This window comes from Trichechus manatus, unplaced genomic scaffold (genome assembly GCF_000243295.1).
Source record: "Trichechus manatus latirostris isolate Lorelei unplaced genomic scaffold, TriManLat1.0 scaffold00086, whole genome shotgun sequence".
Classification (NCBI taxonomy): Eukaryota; Metazoa; Chordata; class Mammalia; order Sirenia; family Trichechidae; genus Trichechus; species Trichechus manatus.
Window position 1 is genome coordinate 10,196,494 of NW_004444022.1, and position 27,730 is coordinate 10,224,223.

Below are 27,730 nucleotides of genomic sequence, written 5' to 3' on the forward strand. Positions count from 1 at the left end.
CTCTTCAGACAGGGATTGGACTGGACTGTGGGACATAAAGGGATACTCGTGAGGAATGTGCCTCTTAGCTCAAGTAGATACAAGAGACTAAACGGGCAGCTTCTGTCCGGAGGTGAAATGGGAAGACAAAGGGTTAGGAGCTGGTTGAATGGACATGGGAAATCGGGTGGAAAGGAGGAATGTGCTGTCACAGTATAGGGAGAGCAGTTAGGGTCACATAACTATGTATAAATTTTTGTATGGGAAAAAAGAAAAAGTAGTGTCAAGAAGCCAGCGTCAGCTTACTGTATAGTATGAGCACTCTTAACGTGCCACCAAAATATCATCAGTAACAGAGCAAAGAATCAAGCACGTATTAGACAAACGCTGAAGCAGCAGCCTGCCGCTGAGCACTAAATGCAGGTGCTATATTAAAGAGTTGTTTCTCACACTCCTGTGTAGAATAGGCACCAGTGATGGCATTAAGGACATTTCTTAAAGTGCTAAGAAGCCCAGGGCCCTGCAAAAGCAGTCAGCACTTGGCTCATTCAAGAGCAGATTAGCCAAGCCACTTGTTTGCACCGGACTTATTCGTGCTGCCTCATTTCTGAGAGTTTTTCTGTTAGTTAGCAGCTCCCCTGAGGACAGGGGAAGAAAAAGAGTTTGCTACTTCCATTAAATATCACCCCATTTGGTGCTAATATTACAGTTAGTGACTCTTCGGGAGTGTGGAGCAAAGAAGCGAAATCTGTTGGGTCACCATTGAGATTAGGGGGTCTTCTGAATGGATTTCATGTAAATATTTTTTTTTCCTCTCTTCCTCCCCCATTTATTCTTTGTCTCAGCAAATATGTCCTGAAAATCTACTATAATTTAGCACTAGGAAAGATATTGCCAGGCACACAGAAGAAATGTAAAATGGGATCTCTGACCTCCAGCCGTTGAATATTTTGGGGAGGAGGGGGAAAGATGGCCAGTTCTGAAGCTGGTTTAATGTGTTCAGTATTCACTGTAAGCCAACCAGGTGCCATCAAGTTGACTTCAATTCATGGCAACCCCATGTGTCTTAGTAATCTAGTGCTGCTGTAACAGAAATACCACAAGTGAATGGCTTTAACAAAGAGAGATGTATTTTCTCACAGTCTAGTAGGCTAGAAGTCCAGATTCAGGGCATTAGTTCCAGGGGAAGGCTCTTTGTCTTTGTTGGCTCTGGAAGAAGGTCCTTCTCATCAGTCTTCCCCTGGACTGGGAGCTTTTATCTCTTGTAAGATAACAGGTGGTACAGGCCGCACCCCAGGGAAACTCCCCTTACATTGGATCAGGGATGTAACCTGAACAAGGGTGTTATATCCCATCCTAATCTTCCTTAACATAATCTAATCTTGCCTCATTAACCACAGGCCGAGATTAGGGTTTACAACACACAGGAAATCACATCAGATGACAAAATGGTGGATAGTCACACAATACTGGGAATCATGGCCTAGCCACATTGACACATATTTGGGGGGACACAATTCAGTCTGTGACACCACGTGTGTCAGTAGAACTGTGCTTCACAGGATTTTCAAATGGGTGATTTTTCAGAAGGTACATCACCAGGTCTTTCTTCCGAGATGCTTCTGTGGACTCCAATTTCCAACCTTTCAATTAGCAACGAAGCACATTAACCATTTGTACCACCCACGCACTCTGGCACGTAGTAAGTGCTCAATAAACATGTAAGGAACGCAGATAACTCCACACAACCCCATCTCTCACCTGCTCCAAAGAACTGCAAGAATCTCAGAAGTTTGTGTGGGCATTTTCTCCATTCTTGGCAGATGGGAGTATGGGGGAAAGCCACTAGAAGCCCTGATCATGTTCTCCAGTTCCCCTTTAGACAAAGGTGTTTCTGTAGCACGCCTCCCAGAGCCTGCCGAGTCTCCCTTCCAGATGTCTGAGTCTCAGAGTCCATTAGTTTGATATGAGGCTTTCAGGAACATTAAGAAGCTATTTAAGGAATTGGACAGGCAAACTTTGGGAGGTGAGTGTGGTCTGATTGAGGAGGGCCAACACGGCTTCAGGGAGGGAAGGTCAGACTCTGGAGCCTGTTGGAACCCTTTGAAGCGCTTGCTCCTGGGGAGGATGAGCATGCCGTGGGATGACTTGCACAGCAGTCCACTTTTTCTGAAAGCCTTTTCACAGAACGTTCTGCACCACAGGTTAATGCGTAAGACACGAGTTGTAAGTGGAAAGCTGGCAAAGTCCTTCGGAAATTGGCTAAAGGGCAGGAAACAAAGGGTAGCAGTTAAAATCTAAAAGGAGGTTAATTGGGGAGTGCCTCAGGGAATAGGGTTGCGACCAGCTTTTTATTATTTACATAAAAATTACTTGAAGAATGGAATCAAAAGGGATTTTCATGTTGGCTAATGAAACTGAGTTAGAGAGCTGGGTGTGCATTAGAGAGAAATGTGAATAGTGGAATTAGGAAAGGATTTAATTTGCTGATGGAAGAGAAAAGTAGCATTTTCTAATATATTTGTATTTATCAGCTGTCTTAGTCATCTAGTGCTGCTGTAACAGAAATACCACCGGTGGCTGGCTTCAATAAAGAGAAGTTTATTCTCTCACAGTCCAGTAGAACACAAGTCCAAATTCAGGGTGTCAGCTCCCAGTGATAGAATTTACCACACATAAGGAGATCACATATAATCTCATAGTGATAGAGTTTACAGCACATAAGGAAATCACATCAGAGTACACAATCATACAACACTGGGAATCATGACCCAGCCAAGTTGCTACACCCATTTTTTGGAGGACACAACTCAATCCATGACATCAACCCACACCCGTTCTATTGGTCAGACTTCCATTTGAGTCATCCGCAGGACCTCAGTTTGAACAACTCAAAACCTCCACCTGAGGTTTTGGCATGCTACACACAGGGCAAGTCCTGAAATTAAATGGCTGTTATCTTCAGACCTGGAAGCCTTTTTTAGAAGGAGCTGGAAGGCAGATGGAATTTACTATTTAGCTTCAAGCATAGGGTTGGGACACCTTGCATCCTCATCGCCCCACCTGTCTTAACATTTTCCATCGTTTGAAGCTCTAGTTATTGCAGAAATTTATTGTAGATATTCCCTGTATTAGTTTCTTAGGGCTGCTGTAACAAAATACAACAAACTGGGTGACTTAAAAAAACAGACATTTATTCTGTCATAGTTCCGGAGGCTAGAAGTTTGAAATCAAGGTGTCGTCAGAGCCATACTGCCTCATAAGGCTGTACAAACCATCTGTCCCATGCCCCTCTCCTAGCTTCTATTGGATGCCGGAAATCTTGGTGTCACTTGGCTTGTAGACATGTCATTCCGTCTCTGCTTCCGTCTTCACATAGCATTGTCTCTCCGTGTGTCTGTATGTCCAAATCTCCCATTCCTTTCTCTTATAAAGATACCTGTCACTGGATTAAGGTTCTTCCTCATCCAGTATGGCCTCATCTTAACTTGATTACATTTGAAAAGACCCTGTTTCCAAATAAGATCACATTCACAGGTACTGTGGCTTAAAACATGAACATATCTTTTTTGGGGGACACAATTCCACCCATAACATACCCCAGTAAGAAGCTGGCAGTCTCTCTTAAGCAAAGTTATTGCATACTGGAAATAACACACAGTGAGCCAGCACTTGAAGTTAGAAGTACAGAAGTGATATTAGTTGTCCTTTGTAACCTACTCTAAGGAGCCCTGGTGGCACAATGGTTAAGTACTTGGCTGCTAACCAAAAAGTTGGTGGTTTGAACCCACCCAGTGGCTCCGAGGGAGAAAGACCTGATGATCTGCTTCTGTAAAGATTATAGCCTAGAAAACCCTGCGGGGCAGTTCTACTCTGTCACATGGGGTCACTATGAGTCAAAATCGACTCCACAGACTTAACAACATAGCCTACTCTAGGGGATAGCCTATATAGGCATGACGGAGTTCACTGAGCCCTTGATTTCCTTGTTTTCAAACCTGGCCCAGTAGAAATCCTTCCTCTATGGCCTTGCTACTCAAAGTGTGGCCATGGACCTGCAGCGTCGACATCACCTGGGAGCAAGTTAGAAATGCAGAGTCTCAGGCCCTCAACCAAAAAAAAAAAAAAAAAAACAAAAACCACGCCCGTTGCCGTCAAGTCAATTCTGACTCATAATGACCCTCAGGCCCTAGTCCAGAACTAATGGAGGCATTGATGGTTCAGTGGTAGAATTCTCATGTTCTTTGCAAGAGTTCCAGGTTTGATTCCTCACCGATGTACCTTATGCACAGCCACCATCTGTCGGTGGAAGCTTGTGTGTTGCTGTGATGCCGAACAGGTTTCAGTGGAGTGTCCAGACTGAGAGTAGGAAGAAAGGCCTGGCGATCTGCTTCCAAAAATTAGCCAATGAAAATGCTATGGATCACGACAGCCTGATCCGCAGCTAATCATGGGGATGGTGCAGGACCAGGTAGCATTTTGTTCCATTGTGCATGGTGTCGCCGTGAGTTGGGGGCTAACCCCACAATAGCTAACAACAACTACAGAACTAAATTAGAATCTGAATTTTAATAGGATTCCCCAGGTGATTCCTGTGCACATTAAAGTTTGAAAGGCACTGCTCTAAGAACCACAGGAAATAAAAATAAAGGAGGGCTGTTTGCTTCTGATAGAGTGAAAATCAGACCATGTTAGTTCAGTGACTTGAGTAGAGCATTCTGGCATTTAGGACTTTCCAGCCTGCTGTAAACTTGGTTCCCCCTTCCTATTTTAATTTGGCTCATAAGGCACAGTGCCTTCTCCAGAATGTAAGCTTATCCTTAAGTGAACATGCCTTTTTAGAAGGAGATGTTAAAAGCTAGTCGGGTGTGCCCGAGCGCTCTTCCTCAAGTGTTGCTCATGAGCTGGGTCATTAGCTAATTGTTAGCATCTAGTGCACGGGCCACTGAGGCCTGGCACCTGGAGGCTGCTTTTAATTCCGGCTCATTTGCCAACGGCTCCGTGAATAGGTGCAGGACTTTTTGTTGCATTCTGCTGCTCAGGGCTGGCTGTCAGTTCACAGTACCAGCCCCACAGCAGGACTTCATGGGCCTAGGCAAACTTTTCTAAACACGAGAGGCTAGGCTTTTAAAGACCCGGATTTGAACAGTCTGTAGCCCTCTTAGAATTGTATTCCCTCTAGGTCTGAGTGGAAACCATGATGGTGTAGTGGTTAAGAGCGGTGGCTGCTAACCAAAAGCACTCCTTGGAAACTATGGGGCAGTTCTACTCTGTCCTATAGGGTCGCTATGAGTCGGAATCGACAGCAACGGGTTTTGGTTTAGGTCTGAGATGGAGCAATGATGACTACATCCTCTTTTCTCTCTCTTAGCTGCCCTACAGCTCTCCCTTGGACTTGCTTTTAGAAAATAGGATCAAGTAATGTGGGGGGTTGAAGGAGCTGGACGATGGGTGAGACTGACCTGCTTTTGTTCTCCAGTTATGAGGTAGTATAGACAGGGGCTGATTCTGATATCTCAACTCTGCCAAATTAGGAGGGAACAGCAGTGAAACGCCACCCTCAGCAAAGGAGGGTGAACATAGAGTCACGGCCAAACCCATATGAGGCTTGATTTTTATTCTTATTAGTTTTGCCAAGGTTGCTCTGTTCTTTTCAAAGAGCTTAGGTGGATGTTGAAACATCCAAGTCATTCAGGGTACTAAAGATGAGGAAAGACTTAACGTTTGCCAAGACACACTTTGGAGATTCAGACTAAGCATGTGTTCTTTGTAACTTGGCCTAGCTTGCGGTATTCCTCAAACCTCAGAGCCCCATCTTTACATGAGTCTGGCCACTTGGGCCTTGGAACAGGTAAGCCAAGAGGTGTTTCAAGAGAGTCCTTTAAATAAAGTATGTCTCCTCAGTCCCAGACAAATGCATATAAGAGCAACTACTAAGAACTCTGTACTGGCCTTCTCTTCCCCACATACTGAGAACTACTGGGAAGCAGGAAAATCTGTTATTCATCTTTGTACCTACAGCAGCTGGCACAGAGTAGGTTCCTACTAAATGACTGCTGAATGAATGTGCAAAGGAAGGAAGCAAGACTCTTGCAGCTCTTTCGGCTTGCACAGTATCCACTTGTAAGTCATTGTCCCAGTGATACCTCAGGTGTTATATTTTCAATCAGTTTTTTCCTTGTCAATTATTAAGCACACCCCTTGGGCTCATTCACAGTTGTGTATTGGGCCCCACATGTCTGTACAAGCAAGTCTCAAATGGAGGCTACCCCTGTCCACAAAGCCTGCTGCATAATCAAGTACACTACAATCCATACCTGAAAACCATAGGCTGGGCAGGAAAAGGGAAGGTGAATCAGAAGCCACTTTGTTAGAGGGAATAATTTTGTGACTTAGAAGATGTGCTCCCAACTTCTTAAGCAGGGTTATTCCTGTTCTTTTTAGGTAAGAGTCTATGATCTCTCCAAATACGAGCATGGAGCAGATGATGTGCTGATCCTAGCCACTGATGGACTCTGGGATGTTTTATCAAATGAAGAAGTGGCAGAAGCAATCACTCAGTTTCTTCCTAACTGTGATCCAGATGACCCTCACAGGTTTGTGCATTGGTATGATAGTAAGGTTGTTCCTCAAGCAGTCTTGCATGGCATGACTGAAATAAATAATAATCATGCAATTTTAACCATTAATGTTTTATAGTAGAGGCTGATACAGATAGGTTAGTAACCAAACTGCAGAAAGGGCAGCCTTTCTTGCTATAGATGCTTTCTCAGGCAAATAAAAATCCTCCTCCTAAAGTTTCGCCTAAATATAAGTGGTAAAAAAGTTTAATTTGTTAGGTATTTCAGCAGCATATCCGTCTCACGTTCTTACTTCATATCCTCCAAAGCGGGAATAATCCAGTCTTTGACCCTGCTGATAAAAGTGATGGCAGATGCGCTCAGCATTGATTTTTATCCTGTGGAATTATATCTTTTGAGAAACATTGGAAAAGGATAGAAATATTAGACTATGTATTCCTTTCTGACAGAGTGGCAAGGTAAATATCCTAAACAACCCTAGATGACTCTCAGAAGTAAACTGAAATCCCCTCTATAGAAAGGGAGCTTTAACTTAGAACACAAGGAAACAAGTCACCATGAGTGAAAGCCAGCAGAAATAATAGACAACAGAGTTGGATCTATAACTAATTATTATAATTAGCAGACAAAAATATATATTTAACATGTTTCATAAAATGTTTTTAAAAGCACTGAAAATATGAGAAGGGACAAGAGACTATAAAAATGACTAAACAGATTTTTTAAATAAGGCAATGGAACTTTTAGAGATGAAGAATGTAAAGATTGGAATTAGTTATTCAGTGGATTAAACAGGTTAGAGACAGTCGAAAAGAACATTGGTGAACTGGAAAACTTATTTGAATAAATAATCCAGAATATGGCTCAGAGGGACAAAGAGAAGGGAAATGGTGATAGAAACAGTGATAGAATGTAGGAAATTTACAGGCTGGAAACTCTGGCAAGATGTTTGTGTTACAGACTTGAGGCAGAATTCCTTCTCCCTTGGGAAACCTCAGTTTTTGCTCTTAAGGTCTTCAAAGGATTGGATGAGGCCCACCTACATTATGGAGGGTAGTCCGATGTACTTAAAGTCAACTAACTGTAAATGTTAATCACATGTAAATACCTTCATAGCAAAAACTAGTGTTTGACCAAACAACTAGCTACCGTAGCCTAGCCAAGTTGATACATAAAATTAATCATCTCATGGCTAATTCATGTTAATTCAGCTAGTTCTGCCTGTATTAGCCACATAAACAAGTACAAAATAATTCTTGTAACTTTAAGGTTCTAAGGAGCCAAAGAAGTAGAACTGACTCTCCATGGAATGTGTGTTCTTTTCCTATGTGCAGGCTATTAGTAAACAACTACCTTAAAGTATCGAGTCTATGGTCCTTATTTCCGTAATAGCATCCAGTTTAAGAAGTGAGACCAGAATACACCCAGGTAAATTAATGGAAGGGAAAAAGACAACAAAATAGAGAACAAATATACAATAAAGATAAATCACAAAGCTAAAGTTTGGTTCTTTAGAACAACTAACTAAGTAGATAAATTTCTTTTAAGGTTGATGAAAAATGAGGGGGCAAATAAACAAGGTTAGAAATAAAAAATGGTGATAACATAGATGCAGCAACAATTAAAATAAAATCAGAGGATATTATGAATATACCCATATTCTTAAATAGGAAGACTCAACATTGTGAGGACATTAATTCTCCCTAAATTTATCTATAAAGTCAGTGAAATTATAAAAATACCAACTGAAGTTTTCATGGAATTTGACAAGCTGATTCTAAAATACATGTGGAAGAACAAAATGCCAAGAATGTAACATTTCTGAAGACTGGAGGCAGGGGCCTGGGGGGGTCATGTGGGTCTTGCCCTACTTGATACTAAGACAACACCAAAAATTAAAACAGTATAGAAAAAATAGAAGTTGGATTCTTACTTAAAATGAAGTCTTCCTAAATTAAGACTTAAATGTGAAAGGCGAAAGTAAATATAACTTTTAGAAAATAGATGGGTACAATCTTTATGACCTTGGAGTAGGGAAGGATTTCTTAAACAAGGCACACAGAGTACAAACAATAAAAGTAAGTTTGATAAATTTAACTACACTAAAAGTACGAACTTTGGTTCTTCAAAAGACAACTTAAAGAGAGTAAAAAGACGATCTGTGGACTTGGAGAAATTTGCAACTTTTATAACAGAAAAGTGATCTGTATCAGTAATATATAAAGAATTCCCAAAAATCAATAAGGAAAACAGAACCTAATAGAAAAATGAGCAAGAATTATACAGTCATTACAGAGAAGAAAAATAAAGCATAAATAAACAGAAATTTAAAAAATTCAATCCCAGTAATCAGAGAAGTACAAATTAGAAACAATCTTAGATATGGTTACTCACCAAATTGGAAACATTTAAAAAGCCTGATAATTTCTAGTGTTAGCAAGGATATGGAGCAACTGGTACATTCATACACTGCCGATGGATTTGTGAATTTGTAGAATCACTTTGGAAGAGTTTTGCATACCTAGTAAAGTTGAGCATAAACATATCCTGAAACTCAAAAGTTCTACTCCTAGGTCTGTACCCTGGTTTATGGAATGAATCATGTCTCCCAAAAATATGCATTGAATACTTGGCCTTTGTACCTGTGTATCTTGTTTGGAAATGGGGTTTTTCTTTTGTTATATTTGTAAGGTCATGCCAGAGGAGGGTGGATCCTAAACTTAAACACTTCTGAGTTATAAAAGATAAGAATAGACACAGAACACACACACAAGAGGAAGACAGATGCCAAGGAATGCTAGGAATTGGAAAGATCACTGGCAGATACCAAAAACTAGGAGAGAAGCTCACAGAAAGAACGAACAATGCCCAGACCCTGATTTGACATTTTCGTCTCCAGAACTGTGAGAAAATAAATTTCTATTCTTTAAAGCCACCAACTTGTGGTATTTCTGTTACAGCAGCACTAGGTAACTAAGACATCTGGAGTCATGATTCTGAAAGAATGGTCCTCAGGCCACATGGTATCAACATCACCTTGTTAGAAATACAAATTATCAGGCCCCACACCAGATCTACCAAGTCAGAAACTCAAAGGGTAGGGCCCAGCAATTTGTGGTTTAACCAACTCTCCAGGTGATTCTGATGCCCCTAAAATTCGCAAACCAAGTGCCATGGAAAAATTCTTGCATCATGAGGCTGCACAAAGATATCCACGACATTGTTTTCATTACAACAACTGTAAACAACTTACATGCCCAGTCACAAGATGGATAAACAAAGAATAGAATACAGCACTGAAAAGGAATGAACCAAAACTGTGCTCATTGACAGGAAGAACCCCAAAATTATAATGTTGAGTTTAATAGGCAAGTCCCAGAAGAAATACACATTATGATTCTACTTATATAAAGTATAAAACTAATATATTGTTTAGGGATCTAGATGTTATACTATATAAAAATATAAACTTTAAAGAAAAACAAGAGAATTAACCCCAAACTGAGGATAATAGTTGCCTTGGGAGAGTAGGTGGCAGGGACAGAGGGGCCCACAGTAGGCTTCTAAGGTACTTACTAATATTTTCTGTTCTTTTAGCTAGGTGGTAGGTACATGGTTGCCCATTTTATTTTTAAATTGTTCATCGTATGTAAAACACAAGAGGCAGTATAGTCTAGTGATTGTTGTTGTTAGGTACCATCTAGTTGATTCCAACTCATAGCGACCCTGCATACAACAGAACAAAACACTGCTTGGTCCTGGGCCATCCTCATAATCATTATGCTTGAGCCCATTGTTGCAGCCACTGTGTCAGTACATCTCATTGAGGGTCTTCCTTTTTTTTTTTGCTGACCCTCTACTTTACTAAGCATGATGTCCTTCTCCAGGGACTGATCACTCCTAACTACATGTCCAAAGTATGTGAGATGAAGTCTTGCCATCCTTGCTTCTAAGGAGCATTCTGCTGTGCTTCTTTCAAGACACATTTTTACATTCTTCTGGCAGCCCATGGTATATTCAGTGTTCTTCACCAACACCATAGTTCAAAGGCATCATTTCTTTGGTCTTCTTTATTGTCCAGCTTTTGAATGCATAGGAGGCCATTGAAAACGCTATGGCTTGAGTCAGGCACACCTTAGTCCTTAAAGTGACATCTTTGCTTTTTAACACTTTAAAGAAGTCTTTTGTAGCAGATTTGCCGGATGCAATGCATCGTTTGATTTCTTGACTGCTGCTTCCATGGGCGTTGATTGTGGATCCAAGTAAAATGAAATCCTTGACAACTTCAATCTTTTCTCCGTTTATCATGATGTTGCTTATTGGTCCAGCTGTGAGGTTTGTTTTTTGTTTTGTTTTGTTTTGTTTTGTTACCTAGTGGTGTAATCCATGCTGAAGGCTACAGTCTTTGATCTTCATCAGTAAGTGCTTCAAGTCCTCTTCATTTTTAGCAAGCAAGGTTGTGTCATCTATCGCAGGTTGTTAATGTGTCAGGTAATTAAGAAACTAGAATTTGTGTCAGACTGCCTAAGTTAAAATCCTGGCTCTGCCACTTCTGGTCTTGTGACCTTGGAGAAATTTCTGTGCCTCAGGTTCCTCATCTGTAAAATAGGGATTCCAATAGTACCAGCCTCATACCTGTATATAAAGTGCCTGGCATATAGTAAGCACTAATGGAAGTGTTTGTTGTTATTATTGTATGTTTTGTATATTTCACAACAACAAAAGCATTCTTTTAGAGGGAAAAAATGGAGGTACAACATCTCTCACCTCCAAGGATTGTTTAGATGCAGAGGAATTGATGGTACTTTTGTTTGAACTCCTGTTGAGTTTTAGTTTTAATCTGTGGTTTGTATCCTCCTTGTCATAACATTCTCATGTTGATTTTCTCTACTATGATTTTTTTTTATAAAGCTTTGCAAAACCAGCTGACAGTTAGGACTTTAAAGTTTTTTTTAATCTCTCCAAGCTGGCCTGGTCTTGCTTACCAGCCGCTCTCTCTCCATGGCAACGAATCTGCCCACCAAGGAACAGTAAACCGTGGGCAGTGTTGTTACCGAGCAGGTGCACACCAGGTCAGCAGGCTTCAGGGGTTCATGAGAACTGTTGCCAACAGAGGAGGGGCTTACAGGGATCTCCAGGAAACAGACAGGGCAGGGAAGAAAAAGTATTTTTCAGTCTGCCTTTCATGAAAGATGGCAAACCAAAGCCCTAGAAAGAATCCTGTATCAGATAGATGAATGAGTAGAAAGGAAAAGTTGCAAGACGAGCACGGTTTTATTGGTAGGAGATAGGCTGGAGATCAGAAAATTGAATTTATGATTGATTTTTAAGATCTTAAAACAGAAATTATGGACCAAGGTTTTCTTTGCCAAATATCTCCCATTCCCATTCATTCATTCAGGAAATGTTATTAAGGACCTACTTGATGGGCCAAGTCCTGTGGTAGACACTGAGGAAGAATCCATGAAGAAAACAGACCTAGTCCCTGGCTTCTTGGAGTTTAAAGTCTAGAGGGAGTTACAGAAGTGTAAACAAAGTTACAATATGAGTGATTAAAGAACCAAAACCAAACCCATTGCTGTCGAGTCAGTTTTGACTCATAGCAACCCTATAGGACAGAGTAGAACTGCCCCCATAGAGTTTCCAAGGGGCACCTGGTGGATTTGAACTGCCGACCTTCTGGTTAGCAGCTGTAGCTCTTAACCACTATGCCACCAGGGTTTAAAGAGAGGAGCCTAAATGAGAGCAAGGAATGTCCAAGAAAGCTTCCCAGAGGAAGGAACGTCTCAATTTAAACCTGAAGAATAAATAAGCCTGAGCCAGGCAATATAGGGCTGGGGTAGAGATGAGGGAGGAAGAACACGGTACATTCAAGGAACCTAACAGTCAGTATGGCTGTCTAGGCTTGGCATGGGATAGATTGTCAACAGAAGAGGTGTGAGAGGCAAGTAGGGGCCAGGTCACACCGAACCTTATGAAGTCACAAGATTAATATGAACATGAAAACTAGTTGTGGGAAAGGAAGTCTATAGTAATGATGTGGAACTTACGTAATTTACTCATTCTGATCCATAATCTGGAAACGTTCTTCACAATCTGATGGTGAAACACATGAGATATGGGTTGTTTCTCTACCCCATATGTTCCTTAGTAATTCAAGCCCTGTTGGGAAATCAAAGAAACTTAATTTGTTCCAAACTCATGATTTAGGAATTATGTAAAATGATGTTCTCTCCCATGTGTGTGGCATATTTGCACATATCTGTATGTAATTTGGCAAGAGGGCACCACACTCAAACTCCAGTTTAGCCTGTCTCCTTGGGTGCCCTATGGACACAGAGAGCCCAGTTCCAAGAGCCATGGTGAGGATTCAGTGAGAGCCTCTGTTGCAACTCCCTGCTCTTCTCCTGAGGAAGGCAAGCCACCTGGAATGTAGGTCTGGGGAGAGCTGAGAGGTGGGTATTTATGCCTGAAGGTGCCCTCCTGGCTGGGAGCTGTTCTGATCTTGTTGGCCAGAAGGGCTTATTTCATCCCAAATGTAGCCCGACCAAAGGTTTGCCTATTTAATCATGGAGGCGAGAAAAGAAGAAGGCACAAGGAGTGGAAGTTCCTTGGGCCCAAGCCTGAGGGGGCTGACCAAATGAAGCCAGCATTAGTGTTTTATAGAAAATGAGAAAGAAAAGATATACTCCCTGGGGTAGGCAGCCTGGCTGAGAAGAAATGGAACAGAGCAAGTAAGAAGAACAACAGAATGTTCTTCACTTGAGGTTTTGAGTGAGCCTGTTTTAGTTTGAGTTTTACCAGGTTTGCCTAGTTTTGTCTAGAAAGGAAGCAGAACAGGAAGAGGCGGGGAACTAGCCCTGTGACAGGCAGGACTTTTGCATTTTGTTGTTTGATTGTTTGGCTTTTATGTTGTGTGCAGGGTTTCTTTCTTCTTCCTCCCAGTGACAGCCATTCTCAACAAATTGCCAGCATTGTCTTCCTCTGATGACAGCCTTCTCAACAAGGAATGTAAAATAGCTTTTCCCCCTCCAGAGTGCATTGTGAGGGAGGAGATGATTAGCATAAAGATGTGTTTGTAACATTTGGACCCTCACACCATCCTCTCAGGAGTAAATATGAGCTGTATGATCTTCTTGAGCCCTGTGGATCTTATTAAGTCTTGTTGCTCTTTTGAACTGTCTTGACAAAGGAACTGGAAAATAAAAAGGAGGCTTGTGGATAAGTCAGAATATGAGTGTGGTGGGTTTCTTTCTTTTTATTGGCGTTTGCCCTGCAGTGGGGCAGAGCTGGCAGTTCTGTGAATCCTTTGTGGGGTCATGGAGTGAACCATTCGCAGGAAATACACCGAGCTAACATTCTGGAGTTGGGTTGTCAGAGTTCATGGAGGTTGGACCAGAGTCTTATAGTTTCATATAATTCCAGTAAGGTTCTCTTTTGAGGCCCAAAGAGCCTGCACAATTTGGAGAGGGTGCTCAGAGGTTTTCTGAAGCAAAGTATCTGGGATTGACTATCCCCTCTGTTAAGGCAGGAGGTTTAGTGGGGGGTCTCCTAGGAAGAATATTCAAAATGGAGACAAGTATGTAAACACTGAAAGATGATGCTTAAGATTTTGTCAGAAAGGAGTAAATTGTTGATATTACTAAAGGGGAAGGGAGTGGGCAAAGCAGACAGGAGCTGGGGCCACAGAGGAGTTAACCAAACATGAAAGCATGGCATGAACTCACATTCCAAACGCCAGGCAAAACTTTGCAAAGCTTTGCACAGTCCTTCATTTCCCAAAACCTGTCTGTGGAAACAGCCTCATCTGTGTATCTTGGACCTAATGACTAGCCCCCTTCCCCGCCACCCCACTCCTCTGCCATAAAACTCTAGGGGCTTTTCATAAGGTATTAAATCTGTAAGTACCAATATACTGTAAATCCGATAGAGCATGCCTCTAGTAGAGAAGCCTCGATGTTCACGCTTCTGATGTCCTTCTTCACGTCCGTGCTCTCAGTGGCTCAGATAGATGTGTGCCTTCATAAGGAGGGGCTAATTAGTTAGGTTAATAGTGAAACACCTGCCAATACTGACAGCAGGTATTAATGCAGGTATTAAACGCTAGCTTATATTACCTTGAGAATACGAAATTTACGTTGGCAAAAAGACAAAGGTTCTTTGATCTTTTTGGGAGTTAGCTGAACTAATTTCTAGCAGTGCCATATGGTTGTCAAGAAACCATGCCTCAAATGGAAAGACAAAGGGGTCCCTCCACCCCCTACCGTATCCATTACAGGTTTTTAGAACAAATTTGTGAGTGTTTGATTCGGTGTTGGAGGACCAGGTGAAGTCTGCATTTTCGTAAGTCAGCCTAGAGCCTGCCTGAGGCCGCCTCTGAGCAGCCCACTGCCAGGCCCCTCGTTCCTTCCTTGGCTGCATACCCGTTAGAGCAGAGCTGTGTGGCCACTTATTTGGAACGCCAAGGCATTTTCAAGGGCTTGCCAGGGAGGATTAAAAAGGAAATTATTATTCCCCTTCAAATTGAACTGCTGAGGTTTGGAATTTGAATTAAAACACTAACTACCAAAAAATCCAGGGGGACTCTGCCAGGGTGCAGACGAGGTGTACGGGGTGGGGTGGGGGCTCCCTGGCCCGTCCTGTGGGGGTGAGGAGCTGTCACCAGCCTGTGGCCTTGTACCTGCTGGCACACAAACCCCCCATGCACAGTGACAGTGTTGCTGGCAGCAGCTGTCATTCTTTAAGAGTCAAGATATTCTGCCTGAGTGGAGTGGGCAGGGGACAGAAGCTGGCATGAGCAGCCTCTGTGGAGCTTCATCCCAGACATTTGTAGCCCTGCACCCAGCAGTGCCCTAAGAAATGTGCCTCCTTCTGGGACAAGATGCCCAGTTCCCAGCACAACGAAGGGCTACCTCCAAGCTTCTCCCCACCCCCACCCAGTTGCCATAGATCCCTGCCAGTCTTCTAAAGCTTGAGAGAGCTTTGCTACCTGTTAAGTCTCAGAGGCCTGCTCAGAATGCAAAGAGGATTCCTCCTCCTGTTCCCATCACACTTATCACTATGGGCCATCAGCAGATGGAGGCTGCCTTTTATATGCAAATATTTGGAACCCATTAATTCCCTGTTCCTGCCATCTACCCTTCCTCTTGTTAGACCCTGTCTGTACCATCCAAATGGCAAATAGAAGTTCCCACCCAACTAGAACTATCAAAGACTTTAAGATATGGTTATCATCACCTGAGGCCTGAAATTGAGTCATTAATCACCAGAGCTGATTCAGGTGAGATCCTGTGGGAAACAGATTCCAGAAGAGGGAGGTGGTGTCTGTATTCTTTGAGAGGAGAAAGGCATTTGAGGTCTGACAGGAATGATAGCTAGCATTTACTGCCCTCTGACCATGTGCCTGGCATTGTGCAGAATGCTTTATGCAGAGGAAATCAGCAATGCCAAAATCATGCATTCCTTGCAGGAGCCTTGGAAGTCTGCACTGTTATTCCAGATTTACAAGTAAGAAAAGAGGGGCTACAGGAGGCTAAGCAATTTTTTCAGAGCCACCCATTTGGTTAGTGGTGAAGCCAGGATTGGAACCTAGACAATCCACTTCCACACCCTGCGCCCTTGGTGCTCCACTGAAGAGGTGAAAACGTAGAACTGCCACAGACTCGGAAAGGACAAGAGAGATAGGCAAGGTTTTATCATTCTCCTCCCACCAGACTTTAGTCAGTGGTTGTGAAAACAGCTTTTGGCCTTCCCATGGTTCTTCAGCCCCTCTTCCTTTGTTTTTCTTGCCATCCTTGCTGTCCTCTCTCTGCTCCCTCCCCCTCAGAGCCAAGGAAGCCTCTCAGCCAAGCCCTGTGAAGTTTGCCAAGTCCAGTCCCTCCCCGGCAGTCATTTCTTTCAGCAGAGCTTTGCTGATCAGTATTGAAAGCTTTCTCCAGAGAAGAAAAATGTTCTCAAAATACAAAACTTGTATCCCAGGGAGACTCTTCATTAGGAGAGAGTGGGTACTTCAGACTACTCCAGCAGTTCTCTGATGCTGCCTGGCCAAGCATTCATGAATAAAGCATTCAAAAGTGGCCCTACAGCTGCTCCCATCCAACTTCCAGAAACTGCAGGCTCCTCAGCCCAACTCAAGAGTCCCAGCCAGTGAATAATGGATCCATTTCTCTTTCACTGTCTTCAGCTACCCTGTTCTTCTTTGTTGCTGTAGTATATAATTTGTGCTTATATTTCATGTTTTGGCTCAAAAAATTTTCCCTCCACTCCCTCTACTTCCCTCAATCTATGGCACATTTTGCACTTGTATCAGCCTCAGTACCAAAATCAGTAGAGCCCTCCTGTTTTACTGCAATATTAAGCAGCTTCTTTCATTACCACCAACACAGGCAATCTTTTTAAGGTAGAAACTATAGGAGAAAAGATAGGGGAGAGGAGAAACAGTTCTTTCCCTCCAAAGAAAGTTGTTTCGTCTTGCACCAGTCTCCATATAAAGCAGCCTTGGAATGGTTTCATGCCTGGAGCGAGTCGGCTATTGATTATGGATACTAATGAGCCCCAAAATGGCCATCAGGCTGGCTGATTGTGGGAGCTGGAGCAAAAAGCCTTCTCCCAGGAGCTAGGGTGCTGGGTTTGTGATGTGTTGATCTGTTTATGAGGAAAGCTCCCATCAAGTGACCTCATTTTACCAGAATGCTATTCATGACTTTCATTTTAATTCTAGTCATTGTTCAGTTATTGAACACAGGAACTAATAATAAGTCTTCTCCAGTTGTCTGCTTAGACTGTTCTTCTGAAGGGAGGGTTATCACATTCTCTATAGAAATCTAGCAATGAGAAGCAATGTGAAGGAGTCTGAACTCCTAGGGACAATCTTAGAAGATGAGGTCCTGTGGATTTCCTCTGAGGTTCCCCTCAAGTTAGGGGCCATCCTTCCCTGAAGCACATGGGCACATGGAGGAAGGTAGGTCCCTGAAAAAATCCAGGTTCTGTAAGGAGGAGGAGGAAATGGTTGGGTAGGCTCACCACACAGGAAAAATAATTAAACTTCACACTCCTCCTGTGGTATAGGGGCTCTAAGCCAATAAGTTAACATGTTCTAGGACTGGAAAAACCAATAGTGCCCCTAGTAAAGGCAAATTTAAAATCTTTGTAGATAAACCAGAGCACACAGTCAGTAACCCCCTACTGAAGAGAAGGTTACATCTAACCTTCAAACTCACCATGAGAGAAAATAACTAGATGCAGTGGAGCATCGTCCCCCTATACCCAAAATAATAGCACAAGTTGAGAGAAACTTTAAACACATGCAAATAAAATCATAAGACAAGGGGTGGATTTAAAAAAGAACCTAATAGAAATTCACAATGAAAAATATGTCATGAAAATAACTCACTGAATGGATAGAATAGTAAACTGCTGAAAAAGGAATTAGTGAATTGAAAGGCATCACAGAGAGAAAACAGCAAAGAAGTTGAATCTGGAAAACCAAATGAGGAAGTCTAATAGGAATTTATGGAGAGAATATAAAAAATGGAGGGGAGGCAATATTCAAAAAGTTCATGGCTGAGAATTTTCAAGAATTAAAGAAATGACTTCTTAATTTAAAGGAGCAAGACCAAATCCTGTACAAACTCGTTGCTGTCAAGTCAATTCCAACTCATAGCGACTCTATAGGACAGAGTAGAACTGCCCCGTAGGGTTCCAAGGAGCGGTTGGTGGATTCAAACTGCCGACCTTTTGGTTAGCAGCCGAACTCTTAACCACTGTGCCACCAGGGCTCCTCTGTAGACCAAATCCCAAGCAAGAAAAATAAAAAGGAATCCTGATGGTTATATCTTAGTGGAACATCATGCCATCAACAACAAAACAATAACAAAAAATTTGAACCATACAATCTAGCAATCCCACTCCTAGGAATATATCCTAGAGAAATAAGAGCCTTCACACAGATATGCATACCCGTGTTCATTGCAGCATTATTTACAATAGCAAAAAGATGGAAACAAACTAAGTTCCTATCAACAGATGAACAGATAAACCATGGTACATACACACAATGGAGTACTACGCAACAATAAAGAACAATGATGAATCTGCGAAACATTCCACAACATTAATCTGGAGGGCATTATGTTGAGTGAAATAAGTCAATCACAAAAGGACAAACACTGTATGAGACAACTATTACAAAAACTCCATGAAAAGATTTACAGAAAGAAACAGTCTCTGATGGTTACAACAGAGGGAAGGTGTGGGGTGGGAAAGACACTAACTAGACAATAGGTAAGTGGTAACTTTGGTGAAGGATAAGACAGTAAGTCAGCACAACTTGACTAATGCAAAGTAATAGAAACCTCATAGACACATCCAAACTCCCTGAGGGACTGAATTACTGGGCTGAGGGCCGGGGACCATGGTCTCGGGGAACGTCTAGCTCAACTGGCATAACATAGTTTATAAAGAAAATGTTCTACATCCTGCTTTAGTGAGTAGCATCTAGGGTCTTAAAAGCTTGTGAGCAGCCATCTAAGATACATCTACTGGTCCCACCCTGTCTGGAGCAAGGAAGATTGAAGAAAATCAAAGACATAAGGGAAAGATTAGTCAAAAGGACTAATGGACCACAACTACCACGGCCTCCATCATACTGAGTCCAGCACAACTGCATGGTGCCCGGCTACCACCACCAACTACTCTGATAGGGATCACAGTTGAGGGTTCTGGGCAGAGCTGGAGAAAAATGTAGTACAAAATTCTAACTCACAAAAAAAGACAATACTTACTGGTCTGACAGAGACTGGAGAAACCCTGAGAGTATGGCCCCTCGACACTCTTTTAACTCACTACTGAAGTCACTTCTGATGTTCATACTTCAGCCAAAGATTAGACAGGCCTATAAAACAAACAATAATGTACGTAGTTCAACCATGTATACGAGGTTAAATGGGCACACCAGCTCAGGGGCAAGGATGAGAAGGCAGGAGGGGACAAGAAAGCTGGATGAATGGAAATGGGGAACCCAAGGTCAAGAAGAGAGTGTTGACATGTCACAGGATTGGCAACCAGTGTTACAAAACAATATGTGTATTAATTGTTTAATGAGAAACTAATTTTCCCTGTAAACTTCTACCTAAAGCACAATAAAAAAAGAAAAAAAATTTGAAAAGCCAAGGCATGTTTCTCCACAGTAGTAGAAGCCAGAAGTCAAAGGATAATAACCCTAAACTGCTATGGGAAAATAGCAATCCGTCTAGATTTCTATATGCAATAAAACCGGCATTCAAGATTAAAGACAAAAATAAAGATATTTTGTAGTACAAAGACTGGGTAAATTTATCCCTCACAGAATATTGCTAAAAGAACTCCTAAAAATGTATTTCACAGAAGGGAATTGAACCCAGAAGGAAAAATGGACTACAAAAAGCAAAGAAGTTAGTAAGTGTGTTTGTTTATTTACATAAGTATAGATTATAAATGATTATAGTAACTAATGGAACCGTAAAAACAAGATGGAGCTAAAATACTAGGCAACAGAATGGGAGATGAGAGAAGATCTTTTATTTTCAGGAGGAAGACAGAAAATGTTGATTGATTTGTATGTTAAAAACTTAGATATAACTGCTAAAAGAATGGAAATAAAACAACACAAGCCAGTAAAGGGACAAAAAGGACAATAAAGAAAACTGTTAGAAAAGAAAGAAAGCCATCAGCCTGACAAAACAAGAATTCAAAAAACAAAAGAAAAAACATAACAAATAGAAGACAGAAATAAGTTCATGTATATAAGGTCCCATTTATCTATTTTATCTTCTTCTATTCGTGCATTTGTTGTTATGTTTGTTATCTTATTTTTACGAAAGATTAGGTCCCATAGTTTTCTCCCTATGTTCCAGGAATTTTATGGTCTTAGGTTTAACATTTAGGTCTTTGATCCATTTTGAGTTAGCTTTTGCGTAAGGTGTGAGGTATTGGTCCTATTTCATTTTTCTGCAGGTGGATATCCAGTTTTGCCAGCACCATTTAAAAAAAGACCGTTTTTGCCCCCACTGAATAGACTTTGACCCTTTGTCAAAATCAGTTGTCTGTAGATGGCTGGGTTTAATTCTGAGTTCTGAGTTCTGACTTCTGTTCCACTGGTCTATGTGTCTATCGTTGAACCAATACCAGGCTGTTTTGATTTTAGTGGCTGTATAGTATGTTTTCAAATCAGGGAGTATGAGGTCTCCTGCTTTGTTCTTTTCCTTTAGTATTGTTTTAGCTATTTGGGGTTTCTTTCCTTTCCATATGAAGTTAGCCATTAGTTTTTCCATTTCAGTAAAGAATGTTGTTAGGATTTGTGCCTTGTGGTATTGCCTTGTGTCTGTAGATCGCTTGAGGTATAATGGACGTTTTCACTGTATTGAGTCTTCCAAACCGTAAGCACGGGATGTCTTTCCATGTTTGTAGGTCTCTTTTAGTATCTTGTAGTAGTGTTTTATAATTTTAATTGTGTAAGTCTTTTATGTCCCTGATTAGGTTAATTCCTAGGCATTTTATCAATTTGGGGGCTATTGTAAACGTATTGTTTCTTGATTTCTTTTTCAGAGTAGTTTTTGTTAGTGTAGAGGAGCCAGCTGATTTTGTGCATGTGTGTGTGTTAATCTTGTACCCTGCAACATTGCTAAATTCTTCTATTATTTCCAGCAGTTTTCTTGTGGAATCTTTAGGGTCTTCTATGTATAGGATCATGTCATCTGCAAGTAAAGATAGCTTTACTTCTTCCTTTCCAATTTGGATATCTTTTGTTTCTCTTTCTTGTCTTATTGCTGTGGCTAGGACTTCCAGTACAGTGTTGAATAAAAGTAGTGATAATGGGCATCCTTGTCTCATTACCATTCTCAAAGGGAAGGCTCTCAGCCTTTCTCCATTGAGTATGATATTGGCTGTTTGTTTTGCATATATGCCCTTAATTATTGTCTTACTTATCTAGTGATGCTGTAACAGAAATATCACAAGTGAATGGCTTTAACAAAGAGAAATTTATTCTCTAACGGTCCAGTAGGTCACAAGTCAGGGCATCAGCTCCAGGGTCTGTCGACTCTGGAGGAAGGTCCTTGTCACAATCTTACCCTGGACTAGGAGCTTCTCAGAACAGGGACCCCAGGTCCAAAGGGCACACTCTTCTCCTGGCACTATATTCTTGATCGCATGAGGTCCCCCGTCTCTCTGTTCACTTCTGTCTTTTATATCTCAAAAGAGATTGACTTAAGACACAATCCAGTCTTATAGATTGAGTCCTGCCTAATTAACATAACTGCCACTAATCCCATCTCAATAACATCATGGAGACAGAATTTACAACACATAGGAAAATCACATCAGTTGACAAAATGGTGGACAACCATACAATACTGGGAATCACAGCCTAGCCAAATTGATACACATATTGTGGGGGGACACAATTCAATCCATGACAGTTGTGTTGAGAAATTTCCCCTCTATTCCTATTTTGCTGAAAGTTCTTCTCAGAAAAAGGGTGTTGAATTTTATCAAATGCCTTTTCTGCATCAATTGATATGATCATAGGTTCTTTTGTTTTATTTATGTGGTGGATTGCATTGATTGATTTTCTAATGTTGAACCACCCTTGTAATCGTGGTATGAATCCCACTTGATCATGGTCTATGACTTTTTTTAATATGTTGCTGAAGTCTGTTGGCTAGAATTTTGTTGAAATTTTTTGCATCTATGTTCATAAGGGATATTGGTCTGTAATTTTATTTTTTGTGTTGCCTTTGCCTGGTTTATGTTTCAGGGTTATGCTGGCTTCATGGGAAGAATTCTGTAGTGTTTCTTCCTATTCTGTGTTTTTGAAGAGATTGAGTAAGATTGGTATCAACTTATCTCTGAATGTTTGATAGAATTCTCCAGTCTAGCCATCTGGTCCTGGGCTTTTCTTTGTTGGTAAGTTTTTGATGGCATCTTCAATCTCTTCTTTTGTAGTGGGTCTCTTTAAATTTTCTGGCTCTGTTTGTGCTAGTTTGGGTAGGTAGTGTGTTTTTAGGAGTTTATTCATTTTATCTAGGTTTTCAAATTTGTGGGAGTACAATTTTTCATAGTAATCATTTATGATCTTTGTTAGATCAGTTGTAATGTCACCAATTTCAGTTCTTAATTTGGTTATTTGCTTCTTTTTTTTTTTTTTTTCCTTTTGTCAATCTAGCCAGTGGTCTGTCTATTTTATTGATCCTCTCAAAGAACCAACTTCTGGTTTTGTTTCTTTCTATTGTCTTTCAATTTCATTTATTTTTTTCTCCGATATTTATTATTTTCTTTTTCTCTAGCTTTTGGCTTCTCTATTTTATTGATCCTTTCAAAGAATCAACTTCTGGTTTTGTTTCTTTCTATTGTTTTTCTATTTCATTTATTTTTTCCCTAATCTTTATTATTTCCTTTTTTCTGGTAGCTCTTGGCTTCTTTTGCTTTTTCTTTTCTATTTGCTCAAGTTGTCAGTTTAAGTTAGAGATTTTGGTTCTTCTTTTTTAAATGTAAGCAGTCATTGCTATGAATTTCCCTCTGAGTACTGCTTTTGCTATGTTCCAAAGGTTTTGATACGTTGTGTTTTCATTTTGTTTGATTTTAGGAATTTTTTTAATTTATCTTTTGATTTCTTCTATGACCCAGCAGTTTTTTAGTAGTGAATTATTTAGTTTCCATTTAGTCTTTTTTTTCCTGTTTTTCCTGTTGTTGATTTCCAGCTTCATACCATTATGGTCAGAGAACATGCTTTGTATGGTTTCAGTCTTTTTAAATTTATTAAGACTTGTTTCGTGTCCCAGCATATGGTGTATTCTGGAAAGCGTTCATGTGTGCTAGAGAAGAATGTGTATTGTTCTGATGCTGGGTGGCTATACGTGTCTTTTAGGTCCAGTCGGCTTATGGTTTTAAGTTCTCAGTGTCCTTAATGATCTTCTTTTTAGATGTTCTGTCCATAACTGAAAGTGATGTGTTGAATTTCCCTACTATTATTGTGGAGTTGTCTATTTCTCTTTCATATTGGTCAGTATTTGTTCCATGTATTTTGGTGCATTGCTGTTAGGTGCGTATACATTTATAATTGTTATGTCTTTTTGCTACCTTGATCTTTTTATTGTTATGTAGTGTCCTTCTTTATCTCTTGTAACAGATTTAGATTTAAAGACCCTTTTATCTGATATCAGACTGACCACTCCTGCTCTTCTTTTTTACTGGTTGCATGGAATATTTTTCTCCGTCCTTTTATTTTCAGTCTGTTTGTGTCCTTATGTCTAAGGTGTGTTTCTTGTAGATAGCAAAAAGGTGGATCATGTTTTTTTATCTATTCTGCCACTCTCTGCCTTTCGCATGGGATGTTTAGACCATTTACATTTAAGAATATTACTGAATAGGAAGTGTCTCCCTCTTTTCACTTTTAGTTTTTTGAGTGTTTCATACCTTCTTTTTTTATTCTGATTTTTCTGTCTTTGTTTATATTTGGCTGCTTTCTTATGATGAGCATTTGTGCTTTCTTTCCTTCTGAATGTTTTTTTGTTGGCTATTTCTTAGTGGTTACCATGTATATTCCATTACACAACTTTCAATTACAATAATGTTTAACACGTGAACAACAGTTAACATACAACATTAGCATAATAAATCTATTCCTGATATGCTCCTTCCTCCCCCGTTTCTGTTGGTGTGCCTCCATTAACATCAATATACAACCAGTGTTCAATAAGCTTACTTTGTGCTTACTTCTTATGAACTTGATGTATTGTTTCTGGGATTTAATTATTGCATTTATTCCCTGAAAATATCATATGCTTGATCCTTAGGATTCCCTATGTTGTTGCATTTTTTTTAAGATCTCTCTTTCGTTTTTTTTTTTCTCTCTCATGTATAGATACAGGTATTTAATGCTCTTGCCTTTCCATTTAGAGTACTCTCTTGAGTAATACTTCGAAAGCTGATCTGGTAGTGGCAAATTCCCAGGTTTCTGTTTGTTTAGGAATGTCTTGATTTCCCCCTCATTTTTGTTTTTTTTTGTTTGTATTGTTCTCTTATTTATTTTTCTTTTTTTTTTATTGTACTTTAGATGAAGGTTTACAGAACAGTTTCTCATTAAACAGTTAGTATGCATATTGTTTTATGACAATGGTTAATAACCCTACAACATGTCAACAGTGTCCCTTCTCGACCTTGGGTTCCCTACTACCAGCTTTCCTGTCCCCTCCTGCCTTCTAGTCCTTGTCCCTGGACTGTTGTGCCTCTTTAGTCTCATTTTGTTTTATGGGGCTGTCTGATCTTTGACTGGATGGTGAACCTCGGGAGTGACTTCATTACCGAGCTAAAAGGATGTCTGGGGGCCATATTCTCGAGGTTTCTCCAGTCTCTGTCAGGCCAGTAAGTCTGGTCTTTTCTTGTGAGTTAGAATATTGTTCTAATTTTTCTCCAGCTCTGTCCGGGACCCTCTATTGTGATCCTCGTCAGAGCAGTCAGTGGTGGTAGCCAGGCACCATCTAGTTGTACTGGACTCAGTCTGGTAGAGGCTGTGGTAGTTTTGGTTCATTAGTCCCTTAGACTGATCTTTTCCTTGTATCTTATTTTCTTCATTCTCCCTTGCTCCCGCAGGGGTAACACCAGTGGAGTATCTTAGATAGCTGCTCACAGGTTTTAAGATCCCAGATGCTACTCAGCAAGGTAGAATGTAGAACATTTTCTTTATAAACTGTGTTGTCAGTTGAGCTAGATGTTCCCCGAGACCATTGTCCCCACAGCCCTCCACACAGCAATTCAGTCCCTCAGGGAGTTTGGATGTGTCTCTAGAGCTTCCATGACCTTTCCTTGTACCAGTGGTGCTGACTTCCCCAGTATAGTGTACTGTCTTACCCTTCACCAAAGTTACCACTTATCTGTTGTCTATTTAGTATTTCCCCCCCACCCCTCCCATCCCTGGTAACCAACAAAGATTGTTACATTTTGTGTGTGAAATTTTTCATGAGTTTTTACAGTAGAGGTCTCATACAATATTTGTCCTTTTGTGATTGATTTATTTCACTCAGCATAATGTCTTCCGGTTTCATCGATGTTATGACGTGCTTCACAGAGTCATCATTGTTCTTTATCATTGCATGTACCATACTTTATCATTGTATTACCATACTTTTTTTTATCCATTCTTCTGTTCATGGGTGTCTAGATTGTTTCCATCTTGTTGCTATTGTGAACAATGCCGCCATGAACATGGGTGTGCATATGTCTATTCATGTAACGGCTCTTACTTCTCTAGGATGTATCCCTATGAGTGTGATAGCCGGATCATATGGTATTTCTATTTCTAGCTTTCTAAGGAAGCGCCATATCACTTTCCAAAATGGTTGTATCATTTTGCATTCCCACCAGCAGTGCATAAGAGTTCCTGTCTTCCCACAGCCTCTCCAACATTTGTTATTTCCAGTTTTTTTTTTTTATTTGTGCCAGTAATGCCGGGTTGAGATGGTATCTCATTGTGGTTTTAATTTGCATTTCTCTAATGGCTAGTGTGTCTGTTGGCTGTTTGAATGTCTTCTTTGGTGACGTGTCCATTTCCTTTGCCCATTTTTTAATTGGATTATTTGTCTTTTGGTTCTAGAGGTGTTGGATTTACTTGTAGATTTTAGAGATTAGACTGACTTCTCTGACTTGTAATGTCCAAAAATTTTTTTCCCAGCCTGTAGGTTGTCTTTTTACTCTTTTGGTGCAGTCTTTTGATGAGCAGAAGTGTTTAATTTTTAGAAGATCCCAGTTATCTAGCTTATCTTCTGGAGTTTCTGTGTCATTGGTTATGGTTTGTATTCTGTTAAGGCCGTGTATTAGGGCCTCTAACATTGAAGCTATTTTTTCTTCTATGAACTTTATAGTTTTGGGCTTTATATTTAGTCTTTGATCCATTTTGAATTAGTTTTTGTATATGGTGTGAGGTATGGGTCCTGTTTCATTTTTTTGCAGATGGACATCCAGTGTTGCCAGCACCATTTGTTAAAAAGACTGTCTTTTCCCCCATTTGATGGACACTGGGCCCTTGTCGAAGATCAGGTGACCGTAGGTGGATGGATTTACATCTGTGTTCTCAATTCTGTTTCATTGGTCAATGTATCTGTCATTGTACCAGTATCAGGCTGTTTTGACTACTGTAGCTGTATAGTAGGTTCTGAGGTCAGGTATTGCAGGTTCTCCTACTTTATGCTTCTTCTTCAATAGTGCTTTACTTATCTGGGGCTTCGTCTGTTTCCATATAAAGTTAATGATTAGTTTTTCCATCTCTTTAGAGAATGTTGTTGGTATTTGGATCAGGATTGCATTGTATTTGTAAATTGCTTTGGGTAGGATTGTCATTTTCACAACGTTGAGTCTACGTATCCATGAGCATGGTATGTTCTTCCATTTATGTATATCCCTTTGGGTTTCTTGCAGTAGTGTTTTGTATTTTTCTTTGTATAGGTCTTTTACATCCCTGGTTAGGTTTATTCCTAAGTATTTTATTTTTTTAGGGCCATTATAAATGGTATTGCTTTCCTGATTTCCTTTTCATCGTTCTTTTTATTGGTGTATAGGAATCCAACAAAAGATATCCAACCGATTTTTGTATGTTTATACTGTATCCTGCTACTCTACTAAATCTTTCTACTAGTTCCAGTAGTTTTCTCGTGGAGTCTTTAGGGTTTTCTATGTATAGTATCATATCATCTGCAAACAGGGACAGTTTTAACTTCTTCACTACCAATTTGGATGCCCTTTGTTTCTTTTTCTTGCCTTATTGCCCTAGCTAGGACTTCCAGCACTATGTTAAATAGGAGTGGAGATAAAGGGCATCCTTGTTTTGTTCCTGTTCTCAAGGGGAATGTTTTCAGTCTTTCTCTATTAAGAATGATGTTGGCCTTTGGTTTTGTATAGATGCCCTTTATTATGTTGAGAAATTTCCTTCTCTTCCTATTTTATTGAGAGTTTTTATCAGGAATGGATGTTGGACTTTGTCGAATGCCTTTTCTGCATCAATTGAGATGATCATGTGATTCTTTCTTTCCTTTTATTTATGTGGTGGATTACGTTGATTGATTTCTAATGTTGACCCATCCTTGCATACCTGGTATGAATCCTACTTGGTCGTGGTGTTTTATTTTTTTGAGATGATGCTG

At 40.5% G+C, this 27,730-nt stretch overlaps 1 protein-coding gene across 1 annotated transcript in view; it reads left to right on the top strand.

Moving 5' to 3' along the window:
* PPM1H (protein phosphatase, Mg2+/Mn2+ dependent 1H) overlaps window positions 1-27,730 on the top strand; it is a 349,942-nt gene that overhangs the window by 307,060 nt on the left and 15,152 nt on the right. The window contains exon 9 of the mRNA XM_004381557.2: window positions 6,424-6,575. Within this exon, the coding sequence (XP_004381614.1) occupies window positions 6,424-6,575 (152 nt within the window). The remainder of the gene's footprint in view (window positions 1-6,423; window positions 6,576-27,730) is intronic.